General features: G+C 45.0%; 1 protein-coding gene across 1 annotated transcript in view; it reads right to left on the reverse strand.

Moving 5' to 3' along the window:
• RYR3 (ryanodine receptor 3) overlaps nt 1-25,837 on the reverse strand; it is a 437,519-nt gene that overhangs the window by 275,714 nt on the left and 135,968 nt on the right. The window contains exons 18-19 of the mRNA XM_013007256.3: nt 13,456-13,589; nt 11,767-12,008 (exon numbers count right to left, since the gene is read on the reverse strand). Coding sequence (XP_012862710.2) covers nt 11,767-12,008; nt 13,456-13,589 — 376 coding nt within the window. The remainder of the gene's footprint in view (nt 1-11,766; nt 12,009-13,455; nt 13,590-25,837) is intronic.

The raw sequence follows: 25,837 nt of genomic DNA on the forward strand, positions 1-25,837 counted from the left end.
ACAGACCTAGGCTTTATTTAACTTATACAGAATACACCATGGTTGCCAATTCTCTTACAGAAGAATGATGCTTGGGAGACGTTCTCTCTTGTCTGAGCGGCTCTCTTGGTTGATCACCAGGAAAGGCAATTATGTAATTGTAGTGAATGATATGCTTGCCACCTTCCTTGTTCTGAGAGTCTGGACTCAAAGCTGAAGTTCTCTTTGGATGCTCCCTATACAGATCATTCATCTGTACGTAGAAAGCTTAGGCTAAGCCTCTTTCAAGACACACACGGTAGAGAACAGAGATGAGACCAGTATCTAGAAACTAAAGGGGCTAAACAACTCCTGCCTGGTGTCACACTCAAAGAGCAGCACAGTGTAACAAGGAAGGACCGTTGTTAGAGCCAGATAGCCTGGGTTTACTCCTTACTCTGTGAACTTGGCCAAGTCACTTATCTTTCTAGACTCAGGTTTCCTCACTTGTTAAACGGGGATAACATTAATCTCTACCTTCCAGAGTTGGATACGTTTTGAGTGAATTATTCCCTATAGCAGGATTACAGGTTTACATGTTGGGCTACTGACTGCAAGGCAGCAGTGTGAAACCTCCAGCCACTTTTTTTTAATAATCATTTTATTAGGGGCTCATACAACTCATCACAATCCGTACATACATCACTTGTGCCCAGCACATTAATACATATGTTGGCTTCATCATTCTCACAACACCCACCCTCCATTCGAGCCCCTGGTGTCAGCACATTTCCCCCCCTCCCTCCCCGCTCCTCCCTCCCCCCTCTCCCTTGATAATTTATAAATTATTATTTTATCATATTTTACCCCATCCAACATCTCCCTCACCCACTTCTCTGCTGTCTGTCCCCCAGGGAGGAGGCCATATGTAGACCTTGTCATCTGTTCCCCCTTTCTCCCTCACCTTCCCTCCACCCTCCTGCTATCGCCACTCTCTCCACTGGTCCTGGGGGGTTCATCTGTCCTGGGTTCACTGTATTTCCAGTTCCTATCTGTGCCACAGTGTACATCCTCCAGTCCAGCCAGATATGTAAGGTAGAATTGGGATCATGGTAGTGGGGGGGAGGAAGCATTTAAGAACTAGAGGAAAATTGCATATTTCATCATTGCTACACTGCACTCTGATTGGCTCATCTTCTCCCCACAGCCCTTCTGCAGGGGGATGTCCAATTTCCCCGAGATGGGCCCTAGGTCCCCACTCTGCACTCCCCCTCATTCACAATGTTATGATTTTTTTTTTTTTTTTGATGCCTGATACCTGATCCCTTCACCGCTTTGTCATCTTACAGGCTCCACCAGCCACTCTTGAGACAGAGGAGCCTTTCTACTCCTGCCCAAAGGTACAGTCTTCGAAACCTATGGGGGTAGTTCTATTCTCTCCTATAGAGTCGCTATAAATCAGAATCTATTTGTTTATGGTCACAAGGGCAGGGTCTAAAATGTGATGAACAAATCAGTTGCCTTTATTGAAAAAGGGAACTAGAGATCGACATAACCTATAGATATATGAGTAGATTTTGAGCTCACACCTAATTCTAGCCCCAACCTAAGAATTATTCTTAAGAGATGGCCCTGGTCAATGCTTACTCACATGAAGAGATCACTGAAGATATACATTCTATAGCAAAGTGTAGTCAAGAACCCAGCTGGTGCCCAGTATCAGAAAAAAATAACATCTGGGGTATTTTCTTCAAATAAGCAGCCATCTAAGTGAGGCATCAATTAAGTCCACATGGAAGAAGCACACTAGCCAGTGTGATCCAAGGATCACATAAATCTAACACAATTTATTTATAGTTTTTTATTCTATAAACAAAAATTTACGCAAATAGCTAATAAACATGCGAGAAAATGCTCCTGATCATTAACCATAAGAGAAATACAAATTAAAACAATCATGAGATCCCACACAACCCTGTTGAGGATAGCCCAAATCAGAAAATCAGAGAGCAACAAATGTTGGAGGGGATGTGGTGAGATAGGAACTCTCCTCCACTGCTGGTGGTCATGTAGATTTGTACAGCCTCCGTGGAAAGCCATCTGGTGATATTTAAAGCAAATGGAAATTGATCTACCTTATGACCCAGCTATCCCTCTACTGGGCATAGACCCAGAAGAGCTAAGAAATAGACTACGGCCAGTTGTCTGTGCTGCAATGTTTACTGCGGCACAATTCACAATCACAAAGAATTTGAAACAACTTAAATTTCCATCGAACAATAAGTGGATCAGTAAGCTCTGGCACATACACACAATGGAGTACTACGCATCACTAAAAAGCACGGATGATTGCATGAATCACATCGTCTCATGGGAAGAGTTGGAGGAAATTATTCTAAGGGAAATGAGCCAATCACAAAAGGACAGGTACAACATGAGTCCACTGAGGTAAGCATCATCAGCACAGTAGGTATAGAAGAAAAGCTGCTTGTCTCACTCACACTTTATGGGCTGAGGTACAGGCAGTCAGGTGAGAGACAGGCCAAACCCAAGGATGTACATGTCATTCCAACACAAAGAAGGGGAAAGTGGGGCAGGAGAGGAGAAAAGGGGGAACAAAAGAGGGCGACAATGACACTGGGGGTGGGGGCAGGGCACTAACCCACCCAGGGGGAGAGTATTGTTTATGTCTTCACAGAAATGGGAGTGTTCATGCAGACCCCACCATGACATGCCAAACCTTGAGGGCAACGGGACAGAGTGAGCTACAGGGCCGGCCCCAGTGAGAGCCAAACTGACCATCCCCCTCCCAAGAAGTATGTGCTACAGAGGACAACACTAAAGCCACAGGTTGGGGAGAGGGACCAGCATGCAACGCCCACATGGAAGCAAACCAAGAAGGAAAGAGAGAGTGAGGTTCTAGACCCCATATCCGCACACTAGCCATGAGGACGACATCCCTGCACAGAGCTGCTAAGTCACAGAGAGGACTGCAGTGTGGATAACAGCTCGAGACATGATGTCCCCTTGCTGGAGCACACTGCGACAGAGGACAATACTGGGGACTCACGGCAGGTAGGTAGTGTGATCTGAACCTCCCGCAACAGGGCAAACCAAGAAGGGAACATAACAAACCAACAATGGGAGCCAAGCCAAGCCACAGAACTCCTGAAGAGCCCCCCCAAATAGACTTCAGGCTAGGAGAGGCAGTTCCCAGGACCCCCCAGAACCAGTGGGGAGATAGTCATAAAGGTCAGAGGGCAGACCTGGAATTATGCATGTGTTTTCATTTTTTATTTTTATAGGTTTTTTTGGAGGGGGTGGGGAAGGTGGGGAAAAGGAGCGGTAAGCAAACAATGCCACAGACGGGAACAACTAGGGATTAAAAGCAACAACAAGGAGGATGTAGAGATCCTGGGGGTGTTGAAGCAACAGCAATCTAGCTGAGAGGAATTACTAAGAGGCAGAAGAAGGGCGAGCATGATGCTGTAGCCATTGGAAGGTAAAAGGAAACAGAGGCAAGATCTAGGAAGCAAAGCTATGGGTAGAGGTATAAACATAGGTGTGTACATAAGTAAATACATTAATTTGTAAAATGAGGTATTGGCCTGTGTACATATATTTTATATGGCAAAACACTGAGGTAGTGGACTGACTTTGGGCCTCTGCTCCATCCCTCCCTCAATGAAGGAACACTTTGTTTTAAAAACCTGGCATTCTGTGATGCTTATACTCCCAGCAGGATCACTGGAAGACAAAATGGGTGTACGAGCAAATGTGATGAAGAAAGCTGATGGCGCCAGCTATCAAAAGGTACAGTGTCTAGGGTCTTAAAGGCTTGAAGATAAACAGTGTCCATCTAGCAGAGAAGCAGCTAGCCCACATGGAAGAAGCACACCAGCCTGTGCCATCATGAGATGTACACAAGATCAGGAAACAGGTGTCAGAAGACCCAAAACAAACAAACAAAAAAACTATACTGTTAAGAATGAGGGGGAGTCAGAGCAGAGACCCCAAACTCATTTGTAGACAATGGGCCAATCACTCACAGAAGGGTCACAAGGAAGGGATGCGTCAACCAGGGCCCAGTAAAGCGATGAAACACACAGTATTCCTCTGGTTCCTGAGGCTTCCTCATCCCCCACTACCATGACCCTAGCACTGCCTTTCACTGGGAGCTAGATCAGAGCATGCACACAGGTACAGATAAGAACTCATGACACATGGAATCCAGGTCAGATAAACCCCTCAGGAACAGAAATGGTAGTAGTGATACCAGGAGGATAGGGGGTATGTGGGGAGAGGAAGGGGTAACCAATCTCAATGATGGATGCATAATTCTGCCCTCCCCACCAACCCGCCCCCCGATGAACAATAGAAACACAGGTGAAGGGAGATAGTGGTCAGTATAAGATATGAAAATAATAATAATTTATAATTTATCCAGGAGTCACGAGGGAGGGAAAAAAGAGGAACCAAGGGCTCAAATAGAAAGTAAATGTTTAGAAAATGATGATGGAAACATATGTACAAATATGCTTGATACAACTGATGTATGGAATGTTATAAGATCCCACAATAAAATGATCTTAAAAAATAATAAGGGGCCAGCCTCAATCTCAACTACATGGACAGCCACCCCTCCCCCAAGAAGAATTTATTTCAGAGGACAGCACTGAAGCTACAGCTCAGGGAGAAGGACATGTCTGATCAGAGCACACAGGAACAATTGAGGGGAGAGGAAGAGAGAGTGGAGCATATCCTGGCTCACCAGGCCTGGAGGACGATATCCCCACTCTGAACAGCCAATGCACAGAATGGACCATATGACTGATCCCACTATGAGACACGACGTCCCTCACCAACCCATAGCCCTACAGGGGCCAACACTGGAGACACTGTGGGAATGGCACCCAATCAAACCCCACCACACAGAGGCAAAACACTAAGGGCATGCAAGGGGAACAGAGCAAGGAAGTCCCAAGGGAATACCAAAAGTAGACTTTACGCCAGGGCATGGCACCCCATCAGAATGGACAATCCTAAAGCTCAACAAACAACTTGAACTATTTACAGGCGTTTTTTGGTCATTGGTTTTTTGTTGTTTTGTTTTCTTTTGTCTCTTTGTTTTGCTCTGTCATGTTTTTGTGCATATTATTAGCTCTGCAAGGCTATCTAAATAAGATAGGTGGGATAAACATTCTGGAGGAGAAAACAATGGGACAGATGGTTCCAGAGGGACATGGGAGAGGGGGAGATGGGGGAAAGGAAGTGGGTGTTAACAAACCCAGGGACAAGGGAACAACAAATGATCCAAAATCGATGGTGAGAGGGTGTAGGAATCCTGGTAGGGCTTGATCAAGGGCAATGTAACCGACAGGAATTACTGAAACCCAAATGAAGGCTGAGTATGATAGTGGGACAAGAGGAAAGTAAAAGGAAATAGAGGAAAGAACTAGGAGGCAAAGGGCATTTATAGAGGTCTACATACAGGCATGTACATATATAAATATATTTATATATGATAATAGGGAAATATTTGTGCATTTATAGGTTTAGTTAAGGTAGCAGATGGGCAATGGGCCTCTACTCAACTACTCCCTCAATGCATGATCAAGGGTAATGTAACAAAGAGGAATTGCTGAAACCCTGGTGGGGACTGAACATGATAGTATGACAGGAGGAAAGTCAAGGGAAATAGAGGAAAGAGCTGGGAGGCAAAGGACATTTATAGAGGTCTAGATAAAGACATGTACATATGAAAATATATTTATATATGAGGATGGGGAAATAGATCTATGTGCCTATATTTATAGGTTTAGTATTTAGGTAGTAGAGGGACATTGGGCCTCCACTCAAGTACTCCCTCAATGCAAGAATACTTTCTTCTATTAAAATTGGCATTCTATGATGCTCACCTTCCCGACACAACTGCTGAAGACAAAGCGGGTGAATAAGCAAATATGGTGAAGAAAGCTGATGGTGCCCGGCTATCAAAAGATATAGCATCTGGGGTCTTAAAAGCTTGAAGGTAAACAAGCGGCCATCTAGCTCAGAAGCAACAAAGCCCACATGGAAGAACATATCAGCCTGTGTGATCACGAGGTGTCGAAGGGATCAGGTACAAGGCATCATCAGAACAAAAAATCTTACCATAGTGAATGATGGGGGGAGTGCGGAGTGGAGACCCAAAGCCCATTTGTAGACCACTGGAGATCCCCTTTCAGAGGGGTCTCGGGAGGAGACGAGCCAGTCAGGGTGCGATGTAGCAATGATGAAAAATACAACTTTCCTCTAGTTCCTAAATGCTTCCTCCCCACCCCCACTATCATGATACGAATTCTACATTGCAAGTCTGGCTGGACCAGAGGATGTACACTGGTACAGATAGGAACTGGAAACGAAGGGAATCCAGGACAGATGATCCCTTCAGTGGTAACAGTGGCGATTTCAGGAGGGTGGAGGGAAGGTGGGAAAGAAAGGGGGAACCAATCACAAGGATCTACACATAACCTCCTCCCTGAGGGATGAAAAACAGAAAAGTGTGTGAAAGGAGACTTTGGACAGTGTAAGATATGAAAAAATAATAATAATTCATAAATTATCAATGGTTCGTGGAGGTGGTGTGAGGGATAGAAAAAAATGAGGAGCTGATACCAACTGCTCAAGTAGAAAGATGATGTTTTGATAATGCTGATGGCCACAAATGTGCTTGACACAATGGATGTATGGATTGTGATATGAGTTGTATAGCCCCCCCCCCCGCCCAATTAATTTAAAAAAAAAAGCAAAAAGTTGTGTAAGGCCAAAAAAGAAAAATGTTGAGGTAGGTAGTGGCTTAAACACTATTAGTATTGAAGATAGAAAGACATGTTTTAAGTGGGGAAAAGCAATCATCACTGTCAGACATGTTTACTGTCAGACATGTTTAATGTATTTCACCTTTTTCTGAACAAGCATCAGAACCATTGAGCAACCTAAAGAATGACAACGTAGAAGGGGAAAAAATCAAACTTGCTCAGAGCTTTTCTAGCACCCTCTGACACTACTCTTTGAGCTCATGGGCACTCTGATGAACCCCATGGCTTATACCCTCAGCGAGGCTGGACAGTCTTTGTACCCTGGAGAGTTTGCAATTTACCTTGATTTAAAGGCACAGACCCATGAAGGGCCCCAGAAGCTTGGAAAGATGATTCCAAACACTGCTTTTTAAAGATAAAGGAAAAAGCCCTGAAATCACACGCCATGCATCTTCCAGTTAACCCCAGGACATATGACTGCGGAACTTTGTCTCTTCTGAGGAGTAATGCAGGCCGCAGGAAACACTGGTGCTCAGCAGGTCCATTGCTCCAGGCACGGCAGAGGTTGGCACTACCATCTAAGCACAGACATTGAGGCGGCTTGGGAAGGGATGGCACTTAGATTAACACAGGCTGCTGCTCAGCACTCCTCCTTGGGTCCTCTCCCCAGCACACTGGGGCTGTCCAGGGGTGAGTCACAGCGTGCCCTCTTTGATAGGGAAACCTATGTCCCGGGACTGGGCTTAGTAGGGAGACAGGTAGGACAGACACCTCTCCCACAACTCACACAACTGGGACAGAAGCGCTACATTATCCAGGGGCACCTGTAATCTTAAGTCAGGAAACATGATTCAACTTCATCCATTCACTGTCTCACCACTTGTCTCTTGGGAAGGTGAATTCCTCTGTGTACTCCAATTTTGTAGAGGGCAAAACCGTTCGATGCCCGAGAGGTAAAAGCTCTTCCTGTGACACTTTCCCTAGACAGTGACACATATGGTGGGCTACTTTTAGGCTAGTCTGCCCCAACTGCAGTCCTGAAAGGCTTAGGGAACACAAATCCAGGACTCTGTGGGGGAAATTGGGCAGGGCTGGGGCTGAGGATGCCTGTTAGGATGCAGCTTCAATTTCAACAGGTGGAAAAAAAAAAAAAAAAGGACCTACAGTAGGGCTGCTTCTTACTGCAGAGAAGGAGCTCTTTTCTATTCCTCGATGTCACGTTGCAACACCTTTCCCATCCAGCAGGGGAGGCACTGGGGTTCTCCATGCCCCTTAGGAGACACCGTGGGGGCTCTCACAGGGTGCGTCTCATGGTCTGCCGTGCAGTACCGGACACTGGTCTTTAAGACCACAGAGGACCTTGTAGACGATGAGGGAAGGGAAATCAGAACAGATGTTATGGAGGGATGGCTCCTTCCGCACAACACTGGTGTGAGTTCTGACTCCCACATCTGGGACTGTAATCCTATTTGGGAACTGGGTTTTCTTGTGGTGTTATTTCCATGAGAGTATCTTTAATGTACTCATGTTCAGCTATGAAAAGAGAGTGCTAAACACAAGTGAGTGCAGAGTGGGGAGGACAGACGCACGTGTGGGGATTACCCTAAGGCAGTGGTTCTCAACCTGTGGGTTGCGACCCTTCTGGGGGGTCAAATGACCCTTTCACAGGGGTCACCTGATTCATAACAGTAGCAAAATTACAGTTAAGTAGCAACGAAAATAACTTTATGGTTGGGGGGTCACCACAACAGGAACTGTATTAAGGGGTCGCAGCAACAGGAAGGTTGAGAACCACTGCCCTAAGGAATCTGGGAGGTTGGGGCTGGGTGAGGAAGAGAGGGGAGACAGGGCAGGGGTGGGAGGGAGAGCCTGTGTGCTGCTGTGAATTCAGACTTTGGGCTCTGACGTTATGAGAAAATAAATGCTACATCCTTTAAAGACACACATTGGTAGCATTTCTGTAACTGCAGCACTGAGAAGCTAAGACGGTAGGTACCTCGTGTGTATCAGTGCAGGGACCGCACAGTCCCTCGTGTAAACCTCCTGAGAGTCATAGCTCATCTTCATGTGAGCTGAGGGAAACGAGGCTCAAAGAAGTTAACTTATTTCCCCAAGGTCACAAAACCAGTCTGTGGTTGAGCTGGGATTCAAACCCAGGTATAACTCTAAAACCATACAATTCCCCACCCCCACACCCTTTTTCCCCCCACTGACAAAGTGTTCACGGTACTGCCATACGTTTTAATCACTGCAACATCTATGGCACTTTCAAAAGCAAAGACCAGTTCATGGCAGTTCCTTAATTTATGCACAGAGGTAACTTTAACATTAATGAACCTGGGCATTTAAATCTCAAGGAAAAGGAGAAAAATTGTCCTGACCAGTTTCCAATGTCTCTCCCTAACCGCTTCCCCACCCCTCCTGCAGGAAGTAGGTTAGAGTGTCATTTCCATTTCATTTCTTCATCAGATAGTCTGGAATTCACTGCTGTCCTGGTGGATTATTTCTTCAGCTAGAGTGTCCTCTGACATATTTGCCTGCAGTATCTTCTGCAAGATAGATGCTCACCATGTGGTGGTTGGAGGCTGCAGAATGAAGCCTAGACCCAAGGAAGCCTTGGGTTTTAATGAGAATGAGAAGGGCAAGTCTGAGAGACCCTGGTTTCTCCCCATGGTGCCAGCAGCTTAGGCCTGAGGAGTCAGTGCCCTGAACGTGCTGCCCAGCTCTGTCAGTACAAAGTAGGGGTGATTTTCAGAGACCCAAGTTGAGTCCCAGTCCCTCTGCCCCATCTCTATGCCCACGAGGGCCCTTGCTAGCGATGATGTATTCTGTAGGCTCACTTCCTCAGCTTCCTTTCAGAGGGGACCGGACAGGAGGCGTGAGGGGGGTATTGTGGTGCACTCTGCTTCTGCAACAATAAACAGTTAGCTCTGAAGCTCACAGTAAGCTGCTCTTTTATACGCACAGGGGAAGGGGGTGCCCCTGCTGACAGCTTCACAATTCTCTCCACAAACATCTCCAGAGCGTGCACAAGTGGCCCTGTTGTGGTGTAACGTCTGGGAAAAGACTAAGGGCATTTCCTTTCCTTTTGAGAACAGGTGCTCTTTGAAATGAGGGTCCAGTATTTATCACCCAAGAACCCCACTTCCACTCCCAAGGTGTGGGGGGAACAGCCATCAGCAGGCACTTACCTGCCATCGGTCAATTCTGATTTGTGGTAGAACGGCCCCTGTGAATTTCCGAAACCATCACTGTTTACAGGGATAGAAAGGCTACTCCCAAGGAGCACCTGGTGGTTTCAGACTGCTGACCTTGAGGTTGGCAGCCTAACACATAACCATGGTACTACCTTGTTCCCCCAAATGGGCAGACAGTGGGGTAATAATTTTCCCAGTCAAATCCATTCAACCCTTCACTGATCCAACCCTTCCAAAGAGAGGAGCTGCAGACATCTGTGAGCTTCATGCTTCTTTCTTCCTATATCTCCCCCACCCCCCACCGAGACTGCTTTCTGATACCCAGATGCCACTCACTGATAGCCCCAGAGGCACCTGGACTAGCGAGCGGCTGCTATTGTAGAGCCCCAGTCTCTCGGTGGTTCCTGAGTGAGGCCCTGAGTACCAGGAAAGAGCTACCCCCTGTGCCACCTCGTGGAAACGGATGGACGGAACTAGAGACGCATCAGTGGGGAATTAAGAGAAACCCAGGACAAGACTTGTTCCCCTCAAACCCAACAGCCCTTTATTTGGAATCTACTTTTGTCCATCCCATAGTCCCTCCTGGAACACACAAAGAACACAGACAGTGGCTTTTTCAGTCCTTGGCCCAAATGATGCGACCGTGTAAGTACATACCATTCTGGAAAATGTGTACCCAGCTTGTGAAAAGCCCACATAAAATCAGTCATCAATAAGAGAACTCCGGTGGGACAACAGCAAATAAAGAACTAAAGCATGGCATCCGGTTCTGCAGGGAGTTAATTGCTGAAGTTGGGATGGTTCGGTTTTGGCCTTTAGAGAAGAGCCAAGTGACGGGTGAGTGACACAGTTCCTCAAACAATAGTTCTATAGATTTATGCTGTAAAGGCAAACTTTTCTCTCACAATGGACTTCAAGGACCGTGTGTGGCATGGTTCCTTATACAAGACAATACTTAGGTATATAAGGATTTATGTAAGAGAAGCGAGGCCTCTGATTGAAGTTTTGCAGAGGACAGAAAAGGTGTGCTTTGGGAACTAGATGGAAGATGCAGAGCTCTTGGGTGTGAGAACCTAAGAGTCAATCTTTTGTCTTTACTGAGGTGGAAGCCAACCCTTTCTTCCATAGGACAGGCCATAGGCATGCTTGGCAAAGAAGAACAATGCTTACCTTAAACACACATGCACACACACACACACACAAACTGGAATCCTTCTCTAAAGACGTTACTGCTGACAGTGTATGTGTGAGTCTGCCAGCCACTGATCTAAAGATTTTATAAACTGTATCTTGAGGCGGCAGGTGTACAGATAAAATTACCAACTGGTAGTTAGACCTAGATTATCCCCAGTAGGACTGGGAATAAATCATTCAAACGTCTTAGGTCTTAGCATCTACATCTCTAATGAAGTCAATATGATCTATCTCAAGGGGTCTGTGTGAAGATAAAATGAGAGAAAAGACACAAAAGTATGTAGTTCATTGTCCACCAAAGACATGCTGAGTCTCTCTTGCTTGCTTGTATTATCTGAATACACGTAAGGAATAAGAGTTGGCGGAATCCAGACACTGAAGTTGAGAGCTAAAAGAGTTAATTGTACCAGATCACACAGCAAAGAGGTGCTAGAGCCACAGTTCAGAACCAGGACAGTCTCATTTCAGACCTCAAGGTCTTTGGACCTATCATTGAATCAGTTGAGACTCTTGAGCCTGAATCATCGCCCTGGGAAGTAACCATGTCGGCCTGAGCCATTGCGTCCCCATCATGGCCAATAAGAGTTCAAGTGCGAGAGCTCTGGCAAGGCACTCACCTGACCAGAGGTGAAGTCCATCAAAGCCATAGGAGTACAGGTCATCACCAACGCCATTACCTCCCCATCCTTCTCCTCCTCCTGGGTATGGGGCGTAGCCCGAGGACGAGGCCCAGCCCACCCGCAGATGTGTGGGCTCTGCTGTCAGGAAGGGATCCACCTGGTCGATAATCAGCTCAAAGTACCACTTCTTGTACTGGGCTGAGCCCTCAGCAACTCCCAGGAAGATATTTGGGCGGATACTGAAAAGAAACATGTGACAGATAGTATCCATGGACTCTGAAACACCGAGAAACTCAATTAAACCAGAGGCATTGACTCCTTTAAACCCAGGGCAAGAGCAATTTTATGGTTCTTTGTATTCTTCTGAAGAAGGAAAACCAACCAACCAAAACGTAGGACCTCCAATATTTGATTGCGTTCTTAGTGAGAGTCGACAGGCAAACACCGATCCCATTATAAAATATAAAGGATGTCTCTCTTTAAACGTGTCCTTCAATGCAGTCAGTGTTAATCGAGTCCCACCAGTGAGTGCCTGGGGTGGAAACATACAGAATCCTCCTGATTCCACACCGTTGTTTCTGTAAGTGAAGGGGAGGGCTTACTCAAGTTGCATCCTCCAAGTATATCGGTGAGCACCTCTGTTGTTCTAAGGACAGCTGTGTCATCTAAATCATTATTCACAGCAATGGGCTCTCAAAAGCATTAAAAAGTCACTGTCAGACAACACTGTTATAAACTGGAGGTTTTGACGTGCCCAACAAAATGGTTGATTGAAATGCTGGGACAAATCATGTGGAATTTTTGTTTAGATTCATGCTCTGAAAGGTTTATTGCTCATGGAAAAGAGCATGGCTCTATTTAGGGGTGTCCAAAGAAAAACCGGGCTGGCACATAGGAGAAAGAAATCTAGACTTCAGAAGTGCATTTCTTAGCCCAGCAGAGGAGTGTGAGGGCCCAAATAGAAAATGGTCTGCCTGATCCATGTACAGTGCATTCACCTGATGCAGATGTGTCACACAGACCCACAGACCAGCCGTTCTTCAGAGCCCGATGGGGTAAATGTTCATGTACCAGAGGGCTCAGGAAGCCACAATGTCCATGTGTAACAATGATTTCAAGGGGAAAAAATGTAAAGTTGATAGATCAGAATAAATATGGATATACTACTAACGAGAGGATCCCGGGTGGTGTAGTGGTTATGCATTGAGCTACAAGCCACCAGGTCACCAGTTCAACACCACCAGTGGCTCCCTGGGAGAAAGACAGGTCTTTCCTGTTAACACTGACAGTCTTAGAAACTCACAGGGGCTCTTCGACCCTGCTCTAAAGGGTCGCTATAAGTCAGCCTTGCCTTGATGGCAGTGAGTCAGTGTTTTTGGTTTATAAGAAAGGTAGAACTTGTGCAGTAGTGTTCAAAAGACCAGGCCAGGCTAAAATTTTCGGCCCTCTCGGTATGCCGTTACTACATGCTTGGTTATGATACCGAAAAAAATGTGAGCAACTTAAAAAAAACACATTGGAATACAAGGCACAAGTTATAAAACATATGCATTTGCCTAGTCTGATCTTATGTACAGAAATCATGACGAGGCAGCACTGGAGCTCAGCCAGCACTCTCTCTGCCTTGCCTGGGAATAAGCTGGGTAGAATGATTTGTGGCATTCTGGATGGTGGTGGTAGCCTTACCTGGTCACATCGTTAATCAGTCGCGTCTGGAGGAGCAAGTTTCTCCGGGGCAGCAAGTTGTCACAGATCAGATTCTGGTTGGCTCTCACAGCAACCCCATTGCAGAGACACAGGGAGCACAGCACATCCAGAACCTGTAGCAGGGCAATGTTAGCTGGGCACAAGGGGGGCAAGGGACTGTGGGCAGGCCACCTAATCACCTGATACATAAAGTGGAAGCCATGAAGGGTAGGTAGGAGCTAGGGCATTAAGGAAGCTTGTCTTCCCCACCTCCCACAACCAAGTATTAGGCTGTGATGGGCCATGGTGCTTCCTTTTGGCTCCTCTGCCCTAGTCTTGTACGTTCTCCTCTAATCTGTGCAGGGAACACATGGCCTGTGGAAGGAGGCAAGCGCTTGAGTTCTAAAGATAGACTTTCTACGTTAGAATCTTGGCCAAGATTGCCACAGGGCAAGAGAGACATCGAGGGCGCATGCGTATGCATGCGTGTGTGTACACACACACACACACACACACACACACACACACACACACACACACGCATACACTCGATCCAGGAAGGCCGTGATTTGGGGTTGTGCAACTGCAGAGGGTGAAGGAGAAGACCCTGACAGGTCTCTACCTAAGCGGCTGCATGCTTCCACTTAGACTTCATGGTACTCTGCACTGAGGATTCATGGGCACTCAATCAGATCTTAATGAAAGGGCACTTAGATTCCCATTTGGTTCAGTCCTTGTGTATGCTGTTTGGGAACCTCCTAGGGGTGGGGCAGTGGGGATGCTACGGCAGATTCCTATTCTTGAGTCTCTTGCTATAACTTGGGTGAAGAGGAAGGCAACATACAGTGAGAGGTTGGCAAAAGACGATGGAGTCAGTGCTTAGATGACAAGAGAAGTAAAATGAGAGTTAAGGGCAACATAAACAAGCACTGCTATATATACAACCCTGCAGTAACAGTGATCTATGAGTAGATATGTGGATTGATGTGCAAGCTGAAGAGGTGTGGGATAACAGAGTCCACCATTAATCTGACTTTGGTGGGGAGTGCCTCAGGGATCACAAGGTTGTGAACAGCCATCTCAGGTTTAATTATTGGTTTCTCCCTGTCTGGAGGAAAATTGAAGGCACATGGAAACAGCTCAGTGGATGAATGGACCACGGGGTCATCAGTCTCCATGACCCTGAGCTCAGAAGGAGCAGATGGTGCCTGGCTATTACTACTGTCAACTTCTTTGATAGGAGTCACAGAAGAGAACCTGTATAGATAGAATGGGAGAGAAATTTAGAACAAGACTCAAAAGAGGAGCTGATAACAAGGGCTCAAGTAGAAAATGTTTTGGAAATGATGATGGCAATAGATGTACAAATATGCTTGATACAATTGATGTATAGAATGTTATAAGAGCTGGAAGAGCCCCCAATAAAATGATTTTAAAAGACTTAAAATCATCAAAAGACCAGGCTTACTGGTTGGACAGAAACAGGTGGGACAAACCTCCACCCCCCTCTTCAGGTCTGTAAATGAACTCATCCCATGGCTCAATTGTCAGCCAAGTCATAGGCAGGTCTATAAGGGGAACACCATGTCAGTAGGGAGTATACACACCACATCTTCAGCAACCATCTGGGATCTGAGATCAAACCTGCAGCATTTACCCAAGGACAACATTCATCAGAGTTAGGAAAGGAGGGGGAATTCAAACAGGAAACACAAAAAGGAGTAGGATACATGAATGGAAATCCAATCTGCTCTGGGCAACTTTGGCCCAATTCACAAGAAAAAGTTAAACATAACAAAAACAAAAACCTCACGATATAATCCTTAACCTGAGAAAAAGGAATCCTGCCTGATGGCACAGTGGGCAAAGTGTTGGGCTGCTAACTCCGAGGTCAGTTGTTCCAACCGACCAGCTACTTGACTGGGAAGCCCGAGGTTGTTTGCTCTCGGAAAGATTTACTGTCTGAGACTGCGGTTGTGTGTCAACTTGGCTCGGCTAGGATTCTCAGATTCTAGAAATAAGTATTCAGACACTTCATTTACTCTCCTTCCCTGATCCTGAGTGAGAGCAAACCTGCAAGGCAACTGGTGGCCTACGAACCTCAAAAGAGACCAGTCCCCAAGCTGCCTTTACACCTCTTTCCGGAAGCCTGGGAAATTGAGAAGCCCTCCCCCTCCTCCACTTGCATCCTGGCCTCTGCCGGCCCTGCAGTCTCTTGACTTCATTCTCTTTCATTCAGTCTGTGTCTCTACTGTAGCAAAGCAAGCTGTGCCTGACAAGCTCCTATCCACTGCTGTACTCCAACCCCCTCTCTTGAGGGAGGAGCGTGTAAACAGCACTTGACAAATAGCAGAAAGGAAAGTGGATAGTCTACACTTCAGTCTTTCAAAGTAGCCACCAAAGACCCAATGCTTAGTGGGGTTGGACAACTTCAGGTGGTTGATGGCATTTGTAGCCATAATTCTCACAAACCAATTTCGACCTGCTTCCCCGAGTGTCAATTTTGTTCCAGAAATCTACAAAGCATGTTTATGGGACAAGTGGATAAGAGTCCCAAAGGCCGTTCTGTGGAGGATTCTTACCGTTCCTGGCTCTGTGAAACATATCAACCATGGAAACCTGAAATCCAGGGTATAATTTCTCACAGAAAGGAGCCGGAGATGACTAGGAAATGAAATCCTTTTCATCTGACCTATCGACCGTGTTCATCTGTTTTGCCTTGCAGTGGTGGCTGCAGGAGTGTTGCTGTCTCAGCCAGAGGGATGGTAGAGCTTAATCCACCCACCCGAGGGCCCAGGATGAAGGCAGGCTCTGGAGAAGGCAGCACCTTGCCTATACATAAATGATGCCATAAGGAATTGTGGCGATATTATTTAGGTTTTGGCTCAGAAGGCTTTTGGGTAATACTGGGGATAGACACCAAACCCTGCCTTTTCTGAGAAATAAATAAGTAAATGGATGTTTCTGAAAGGGAAGCGAGTAGCAGGCCCTGATCACCCAAGAGGGCATTTAGGTCTTTAGCCTAGAGGTCACTTAGGCTTGATGACTGAGAAGCATCATCTCTGGGACTTCTGGAAGCCATAACAAATCCTGCTAAATGTGCACTAAGCTCCATTACCTCCACCCCCTGAGCACACAGGAGGCTCCCTTTTGCCATTTCCATGGGCCTATGTGGGACCATGGGGCTGAGGTCTAGTCAGTGGGTAAATGGGTGGATGTGATAGATGTTTTGCCTTGGCACTGAAAAGCTCCTTCGTGGTCCACCTCCTGGTTTTCTCTTGTTCCCACCTGCCTACAGAAATCCAGTCCTCCTCAGCCCAAGGGTCTCCCAACTCACAGGGTGAGCCCTGAGCCAGCAGTGTTGGCCTCACAGAAACTTGCTCGAAATACAGGTGCTCAAGCTCCACCCCAGACGCAGAGAATCAGAATGTGCATTTGAACATGATTCGTAACAGTACAGCCTGTGCAGTCCTGCTGAGGGGATGTTGGAGCCCCTTGAGGGAAGGAATCCATGTCTCTGAATGACAGACCGAAGCCAGTTGACTGAGGGGCTAAGACTGAGGGGGCAAAAAATAAATGATCCATGTGTTAAGATGCTGAGCATTTAGACATGTTTTGTTACAGGCTTCCCTGACCAATAGACCAGTGGTCCACCATTTTGCGAGTCCAGTTGCTTCTGGCTATAATCCTCGTCATCACTGAAACCCTGCTTCACCGAAATCCTCTCTTTTTGCCTTTATCTGCACGAGTCTCTACCCCAAACACAGGCTTATATGAGGACCCTACTTTAAAGATAAGAAGTATGACCTATTAATAGGACCATCATTTGCCTGTCGCATTTCATCCTCAGTTTCTATGTACAAAAGGGGCTTTACAGTAAAAAGTAAAATAACTTCTAGCTGTATTTACTCTGGTTGTATATTAAGCTCTATGTTGAAAAATGAGTGTTTTGTAGTCCTTGAGGAATGAATTTTATTCTTCCTCTGCATGATAACTAGATGGTTGGGAATGATTCTATACATATTTCCCTCGACTGTCTGGAAACATAAGGTTGAATTTATGGAGCTATTAGAAACAACAGTTTTTACGATCCCAGCTATGCCTGAGACCACTTTTTCAGTCACGATGTCACTTCATCTCATTGAGGGCCTACCTCATTTTTTCTGTGTACTTATCAAGCTTGATGTTCTTCTCCAGGGACTGGTCCCTTCTGATAGCATGCCCAAATCAGGTGAGATGAAGACTCACCATCCTTTCTTAAAAGGAGCACTCTCACTTTACTTCTTCCAACAAAGATCTGCTGGTTCTCCTGTCAGTACACGGTATATTTAATACTCTTTGCCAGCATCCTAATTCTTCTTCACTCTTCCTTCTCCACTGTCCAGCTTTCACAGGCATTTACAACAATGGAAAAGACCACACCTTGGGTCAGGCCCCCTTTACACTTCAAAGCATATTTGCTTTGTAACACTCTAAAGAGATCTTGTACAGATGTGTCCATCGTAATATTCATTGGATTTCTTTAATGCAGCTCTCTGAAGGGTGGTGGATCCAAGCAAAATGAAATTCTTGACAACTTAAATCTTTCCTCCATTGATCATGACCAATAGTACTCTATTGGTCCAATCGTGAGAATTTTCATTTTCTTTACATTGAGTCAAAACCTATACCAAAAGCTATAATCTTTGATTTCCATCAAGAAGTACTGCAAGTCCTCTGCACTTTCAAAGAGCAAGGCTGCATCGTCTGCGTACCACAGGCTGTTGGATGATTCTTCCACCTGTCCTGAAGCTGTTTTTTCTTCACATCCAGCTTCTCCAATGATCTGCTCAGCATATAGATTAAGTATGGTAGAACGATCCAACCCTGACTCAAAACCCTTTCTGATTTTAAACCACAGCCAAACCAAACTCACTGCCATTGAGTCAATGCCAACTTACAGCAGCCTTATAGGACAGGTTAGAACTGCCCCGTGAGTTTCTAATACTATAATTCTTTACAGTCATTAAAAACCCTGTCTTTGGTTTTCAACTGCTGGCCTTATTGTTAGCTCAAAATGTAACCATTTTGCCACCAGGGGTCCTTTAACATGACCTCTTACTATTCTGTTCAAATGACTACCTCTTGGTCTATGTACAGATTCCACATGAGTATGACTAAGTGCTCTGTAATTCCCCATTGTTTGCCATGTCATCTATGTTTTATTTTGATCCATCATATGTCTTTGCATACTCAACAAAACAGACATCTTTCTGCTATCCTCTTACTTTGACCAAGATCCTTTTGATATCAGCAATGAACTCCTTCTTTCTACATCCTTTTCTGAATCTGGCTTGAATTTCTAGACATTCCCTGTAGCCATTTATGAATTATCTTCAGCAAAAGTTTACTTGGATGTAATATTAATGGTACTACTGGGTAATTTCCACATTCTGTTGGATAGTTACTTAGAAAGGACACAACTCCGGATCTCTTCGGATTGGCTGGTCTTTCAAATATTGACTTAGTACAGGTGAGTGAGCACCTTCGACTGCCTTGTGTTGTTGAAGCATCTCATCTGGCAGTCTGCCAATTCCTGGAGCCTTGTTTTTCCACCAATGCCTTCAGTGCAGTTTGTACTTCTTTCTTCAGTACCATTGGTTGCTGCTCATATACATATTACTTCTCTACAACGGCTGAGTGGCTTCTGTGTATTCCTGTCATATTCTTTTGGTGCTTCCTGTGTCATCTTATGCTCATAGCATCCTACAATCCTTCAATACTTCAGCTCAAGGCTTGAATTTTTCCTTCAGTGCAGCTTGAGGAATGTTAAGCATGTTCTTCCCTTTTGGTTTCCTATCTCTAGGTCTTTGCATTATCTCATTATAGTATTTTAACTTTGTCTTCTCAAGATGACATTTGTAGTCTACCATTCATCACACTTCTACTTCATTTCTTCCTTTTGATTCAGCTTCTCTAACAAATTTCAAAGACTTTTATGGTCTTTTCTTTCAGGTCTTTTAAACGACCTTTGGTTTCTTCGTGTACCATGTATTTGATGCCATTCCATAACTTGTTTGGTACTCAGTCACTAGTGTTCCATGTATCAAATTTATTTTTGAGGTGGCCTTGATATTCAAGGTCATGTTTTGCTTCTCATGGACATACTTTTAATTTTCTTCAGGTTCAAATTGAACTTGCATATAAGCAGTTGATCCATTCCACATCTGGCTCCTGGCCTTATGTTGACAGATGGTTTCCAACATCTCCATCATCTGTTTGCACAGATGTCATCTGGTTCCCATGTATTGCATCTGGTCAGTCATGTTTATAGCTGTTCTTGATCTTGTTGAAAATGGGTACTTGCAGTGAGGGAGTCTTGCCATGAAATCCCCAGAGTCATCTCTACCACCAAGGCCTTATTTCCCAACTGCTGATCATTCACGTCCACCACTCACATTACAGTAATCAGTAATTATCAGGGTATCTTGATTGCATGTTTGATCCATTTCAGATAGCAAAAGTACACCTAAGAATGCTCCTTAGAAAGTTAGGATGGTAGGACTGTCTCATGTATTTTGAACATGTCATAAGGAGGAGCTGGTTCCTGGAGGAGCTAATCATGCTTGGTCAAGTAGAATATCAGGAAGAAAAAAAAAGAACATCAGCTAGACAGACTGATCCAGTGGCTACAACAGTGAGTTCAAGCATCGGAATGGTGGTGAGAGCGGCCCAGGACTGGGCAGTGGTTGGTTCTGTTGTACACAGGGGTGTGATAGAGAAGAACTGACTCGATGGCACCCAAGAGCAATTACAGCAAGAGAGTGGTGCATACAGCTAGCTTGGATGCTTCCTGGAAGGTAGAGCTTTCTTGCATTCCATCCACATCTCAACCCAGGCTAAACTTTGGGTTCTTATTTCTATTTTTTAGAGAATCAATGGCATTACTATGTTACCATAGTCTTGCTGATGGCTGTGAATATTTTGTGAAGGGAAAATAATTAAAAACCCATTGTCTGTGACAACAATCAATAGGCTTGGCATGAGGTAGAGTGAGGGGTATATAAACCAGGCCTACATTATCTTTATTGTTAGACACTTACTCCTACTCATACTCCAAAAATTACAGGGCAACTATTAAAGTTCCCAACCTTTTTTTTTTAACCAAGCAATAAAAATCAGTGAATAGCCATCTCTTGGAATAGATCAGGACTGATCATATGCGTGGCCTTCCAATAACTCAAGGTGAGGTTGGAGTGGATCTGACTCTTTATTAATTTGTTGAACTGTCACCAAACATGTGCTCAATGACTATCTTTTAGTTCCATTTTCCACGAACTTTTGAGGTCTCCGTATGAAACATACAGGCTCGGCACTATGGGCGTTACAAAGATGGCCTCGACCATTAAGAAACTTCCAGTTCATGACAGGCATGGGTAAAAATTAAAAGGCACACCAACACAACCATTAAAACGGAGTACAAATGGATTCAGATAAAGGAGAGAGGGGATGCCAATCCCAACCAGAGTAAGAAAAGGTTTCATGGAAGGAATGGCATTGGGGTTAAGCTTCAAAGGACAAATAGAATTGTGAGGGATGTTGGAAAAAGGCAAGTGAGGGGTGCTGAAGGGGCAGCAGGAGCAAAGTCACTGAGTGGTCAAGGGGAAAAGTTCATCAGAAATTGGGGTATGGACACTGTAACATACTTCTGTCTCAATTACTCCGAAAACTGCTTTCCCACCATAAGTTATGGCTTCAACTATAGTCAGGCAAATTTGGTCAGTGGTAAGGATTTCTATGAAAGGGTTTGACCAATGACTAAGACATTTTGGAAATAGGAGGGTACGATAATGATCACTGTGTACACTGGTGATTCTGAGCTGGTGATTGGAAGTAGTACAGAAAAGAGGTTCTCAAGCTCAAGAAATGTCAAATGCTCTATAAAGAAAAGTTCTCATGGATGCTAAAGACCACCTTTGTGGTTTCACAAGGTCCCCCTCCAGCCCAACTCTACTTTGAGAAACACTAACTTATTCTAACAAAATGCCTTTTAATTGTGAAATTATCATGACAAAATATTTTGCATTTAATTATAAATAAGTTACGCATATTCTTAGAGAATATGTCAGCTGTGAAGCATAGGCTCACAGATTATGGCCTGAACTATACTAGAAGTAATATTAAACATAAAAAAATAAAATCAAGTAACAAGTCAACCTAATCTCCAATGCAAGGCTACCCCATGTGTGCCAGAGAAGAACTGGGCCTCAAACAGTTGTCAATGGCGACTTTAATAGTACATCAGCAGGCCTTTCATCTGAGAAGTCTCTGGGTGGACTTGTACCTATGAACTATTGTACCACCCGTAGTGTCTACATGAAACTTGCATTTGGTAAATTTAAACTCTGGTCCTAGTCTGCCACTGATTAGCTGAGTGATCCCTTACAGGTTGCTTAATATCTCAGGAGTCATGTCTGGGTCTTGTAGAGAGAGTAATAATGCAACTTCATTGGGTGATGTTGTTAGGTACCATTTCTGACGCGCAGTGGCCATATATAAACATAATGAAATTAATACTGCTCAGGCCTGCACCATCCTCACAATTAGCGTGATAGTGGGGTGGCTATGGGGATGAAACATGAAGACAGAAACATTCAGGATAGTACCTAGCATTTGTAAGTGAAAATGAAATGCAAGCTATATGAATATTGTTGTTAGAGAAAACTTGAGGTTCTTCCTAGCTCTAAAATTCTGTGTTTGCGGGGGTGGGTGGGGTGGGGTGGGGTTGGATGGGATGAGACTCCTGAGAAAGGAGTCAAAGAAAGGAATGTGATCTGGATAGAATCTTGACATTTTCTGAGCAAAGGTGAGCCATTGCAAAGCTGGCCTGTGATGAGCACATTCCTTGTGAAACCCAACCTAAATTAGTGCCATCAAGCAGATTGCAAGTGACAGCCACTCTATAGGACAGAGAAGAACTGTTTCCCAAGATGTCCACAGGCCATCAGTCTTTATGGGAGCCAACAGCATCATACTTTCCCCTTGGAGTGGCTGGTGGGTTCAAACTGCTCACCTTGAAGTCACTAGCCCAATGCGTAAACCACTATGTCACCAGGGATAACCCCAAATAGCACTGGTAATGATGTGGGGCCAGGCTTCTCCCTTGACAAAAAGCATGCCATTGAATATTCTCTAAGAGGAGATTTGAACTTATAACCAAATAAGCCTAAACGCAATAATCTATCAGAAGACACAAAGGAAGCATCCAGGCAGAAATGATAAATCCCAAAATAACACTGCCTGAACTTTCACAAGTGCCTGAATTTCTGAAAACCATTTTTGGCTCTAAACACTAAAGGGTCCGTCCTCTGTGAGTACCTTTAGATAATAGCATCAGGCCAGCTACCGATTCCATGCGAAATACTTCAGTTTATTAGGACTGAGATTTCTCAACTGGAATGGATTAGCCTATCACCAGCTTGCTGCCACATGGCATCCGTTATGTATACTGTGGCTTTTCATGGAAAGAAACAGTAACTAAAGTGGTTGCTTGGAATCACACACAGAACCACTAGGGAAACCAACTGAGGACAAGTTTCTTGTCAAAGGGCTGCTCTGACATCTGCAGGCAACTAAGTTCACACCACGTGGTACTTGGGTGCTTGCCAATTATTGTCATTACATTCACAGACAGGAAGGGAACATCTGAGAACATAGAGAAGTGGGGCTCTTCCCCCCCCCCCTTTTGATTTACCATCTTTGGGAAAGCAATTACAGACCCTTCATATGCATTTATGTCTACTCATTAACCATGACATTTCACAGGAACTAAGGACTGTAGCTTTTCCACTTCCTAATGATGATGTGTCTCATCTGAGCAACGCTGAGGAGGCTCATTCTCCTCAACTCCTGGAGATGCATCTCAAATATACTGTGCCTCTGAAGGAGGGTGGGCAGCTAGGGCCAGCGACCCACCGGAGCACCATCTGCTCAGGAGCACAGTTGTCATTCCTCATGGGTGATCACGCCATCTGCTCTTGAAGTAGGCCCTACCACCTTTTCAATGCCTTGCCTGCCATTCGCTAGCCAGTGAAATACTCCAGATGCATGATGCAGATATTGAAGAGTCAGGATAAAGCCCAACAAACGTTAATAGACTGTCACCCTACGTCACTGTATCCCAGAGATATTTCATTAAAAATAGAGATGTCAAAACTCAAAAAGAGGACTTCCAGGAAGATGGCAACTGAGTAACACATACCAGAGGGAATCCACAGAAATCAGCCCAGGAGAATTACTAAGAGGGAAAGTCAACACTGCTGGATCGCAGGAGGAGCATCATAAAGATAAGTTGGCACAGACCCACAAGGTTTTGAGGGGCTGGAGGCTTTTGGTTTACCACAGTGGAAGCCAGCTAGGGTTTGACCTTAGCCCCACTGCTGTCTTGGCCAGAGCTGGGACCATTTGGAGCCGGCAGAGCGGCTTAATCTCAACACAGCCACATCTTGCCGCCACCTTGCCTCCTTGCAAGGGATTCAACCCTGGAAGCCCCACAGGCAGGGCTCAGGGCTCAGCTATATTGTTACTTTTTCTTCCCTCTCCTCTCTATCCTCCCAGTCTCAGCGGGCATAGTTTTTAATTTTTTTCTCCTCTTTGTCTCTTCCCTGTTCTCTCACACCACTGCCAACATCCAGACCACTACACTTAGCCAAAGGCATTTACACCTGCCCCCCATCCAGTTAAGTGAGCTCCACCCTGTGCAATGTAGCCCAAAGCTGGGGAAAGCCTGTTGACCTCCACCAGGGGATACTGCGCCCAACTTTTTACCAGGGAATTCCTGCCTGTGTGGCTGAGGGAGCTCCTATTTTTCCTCTGTGGGCCCATGTGACTGAGGGAACTTCCTCCCACCTACCTTAGTGCCTCACATGGCCTAAGGCAGCTCTGCCAAAACACGCCAACATTCACCAACATTCCAAGTTGTACAGGAACCTCTGCCCAACCTTCGCAGTGATCTACCTGGCCAGCGCAATTCTGACCACCATTTGCAGTGTTCTACAGCAAATCAGGCAACCCACCAACCTTCTGGGGGCACTCCCCTGAGTGGGAAGCCACAGGAGGATAAAGTGGTCGGCTAATTCCATAGTGAAATTAGCTGTCGGCAGTTCAAAGAAGCGTTCCTACAAGTCTCCCAGAGAAAGCCAGTACTCTTCAACTTCCTGGAAAATGGCACATGGCTCCTCTAAAACAACACAACACAAAGAGCCATCAGCCCTAACAACTTCAATGAAAAAAAAAAAAGGAGAAACAAAAGGCAATGGCAGAAGATGTCCTGAACACAACAACATGCACAGAAGAAGCAGACATTGAGCTGCCACAGAAAGAAATTTTCAGAATGTTGCTTGGAGTCATACAGAAAAAGGATGAAAAGATAGAGGAGATAAAGTCCATACACCAAAGGGAAATACAAGAGCTTAGGGAGGAGGTAACAAAAACCAGCAGCAGACTCATGGACCTCGAGAATCAACTGGAGGAAGCAGAGAACCACACAAGTGACTTGGCGGAGAGCCAAGCAGACTTTAACACGAACAAAAATCTAATAAGATCATCAGAGAAGCAGAAGAAAACCTAAGAGCTATGTCTGATGCTATGAAGAGGAACAACATCAGACTAATTGGATTAGCAGAGGAAGACACAACAAAGAAGTCATCTGCAACAATTGTGAGATAATTCTTGGAGGAAAACTTCCCCAGCTTAATGAATGAAAACCAGGCAACCATTCAGGAGGCTGAAAGAACACCAGCCAGACTGAATCCCAAGAAGTAGTCATCAAGACACCTAATAGTTAAACTATTCAACTTTGAGGAAACGGAGAAAATCATGAGAACTGCTAGGGAAAAACAAGCAATCACATATAAAGGTTCTCAAATAAGAATATGCTCAGACCTACCAGCAGAAACTATGAAGAAAGAGGAAAGAGTGAAGTAACATATTCCAAAAATTGAAGGAAAACAACGCAAACCTAAGAATACTCTACCCAGCCAAATTATCGATCAAGATAAATGAAGTAAGAGTCTTTCCAGACAAGGAAAAACTCAAAGAATATGTTAGAAGAAACCCAGCCCTACAAAAGATCCTTGCCGACCAAGTATGGGCAGAAGAACGACACTCACCAAGCATAAACACGAGACTGCCACATAGAACAACCTCACCTAGAGGACAACAAAGAGAAAACAGACCAAAAATAGCACTGGCCTAAGGATGGAAAGAAGTCAAGAATGACACACACACACACACACACACACGCACAACTCACTAATAAGAAAGGAAGGTAGGAAAACACACAACACAAAAGGTGTAAGATGACATCACAGAGTCCACAGATGGAGATAATAACCCTGAGATC

This window comes from Echinops telfairi, unplaced genomic scaffold (assembly GCF_000313985.2).
Source record: "Echinops telfairi isolate 266 unplaced genomic scaffold, ASM31398v2 ScPeMD7_18;HRSCAF=68, whole genome shotgun sequence".
Classification (NCBI taxonomy): Eukaryota; Metazoa; Chordata; class Mammalia; order Afrosoricida; family Tenrecidae; genus Echinops; species Echinops telfairi.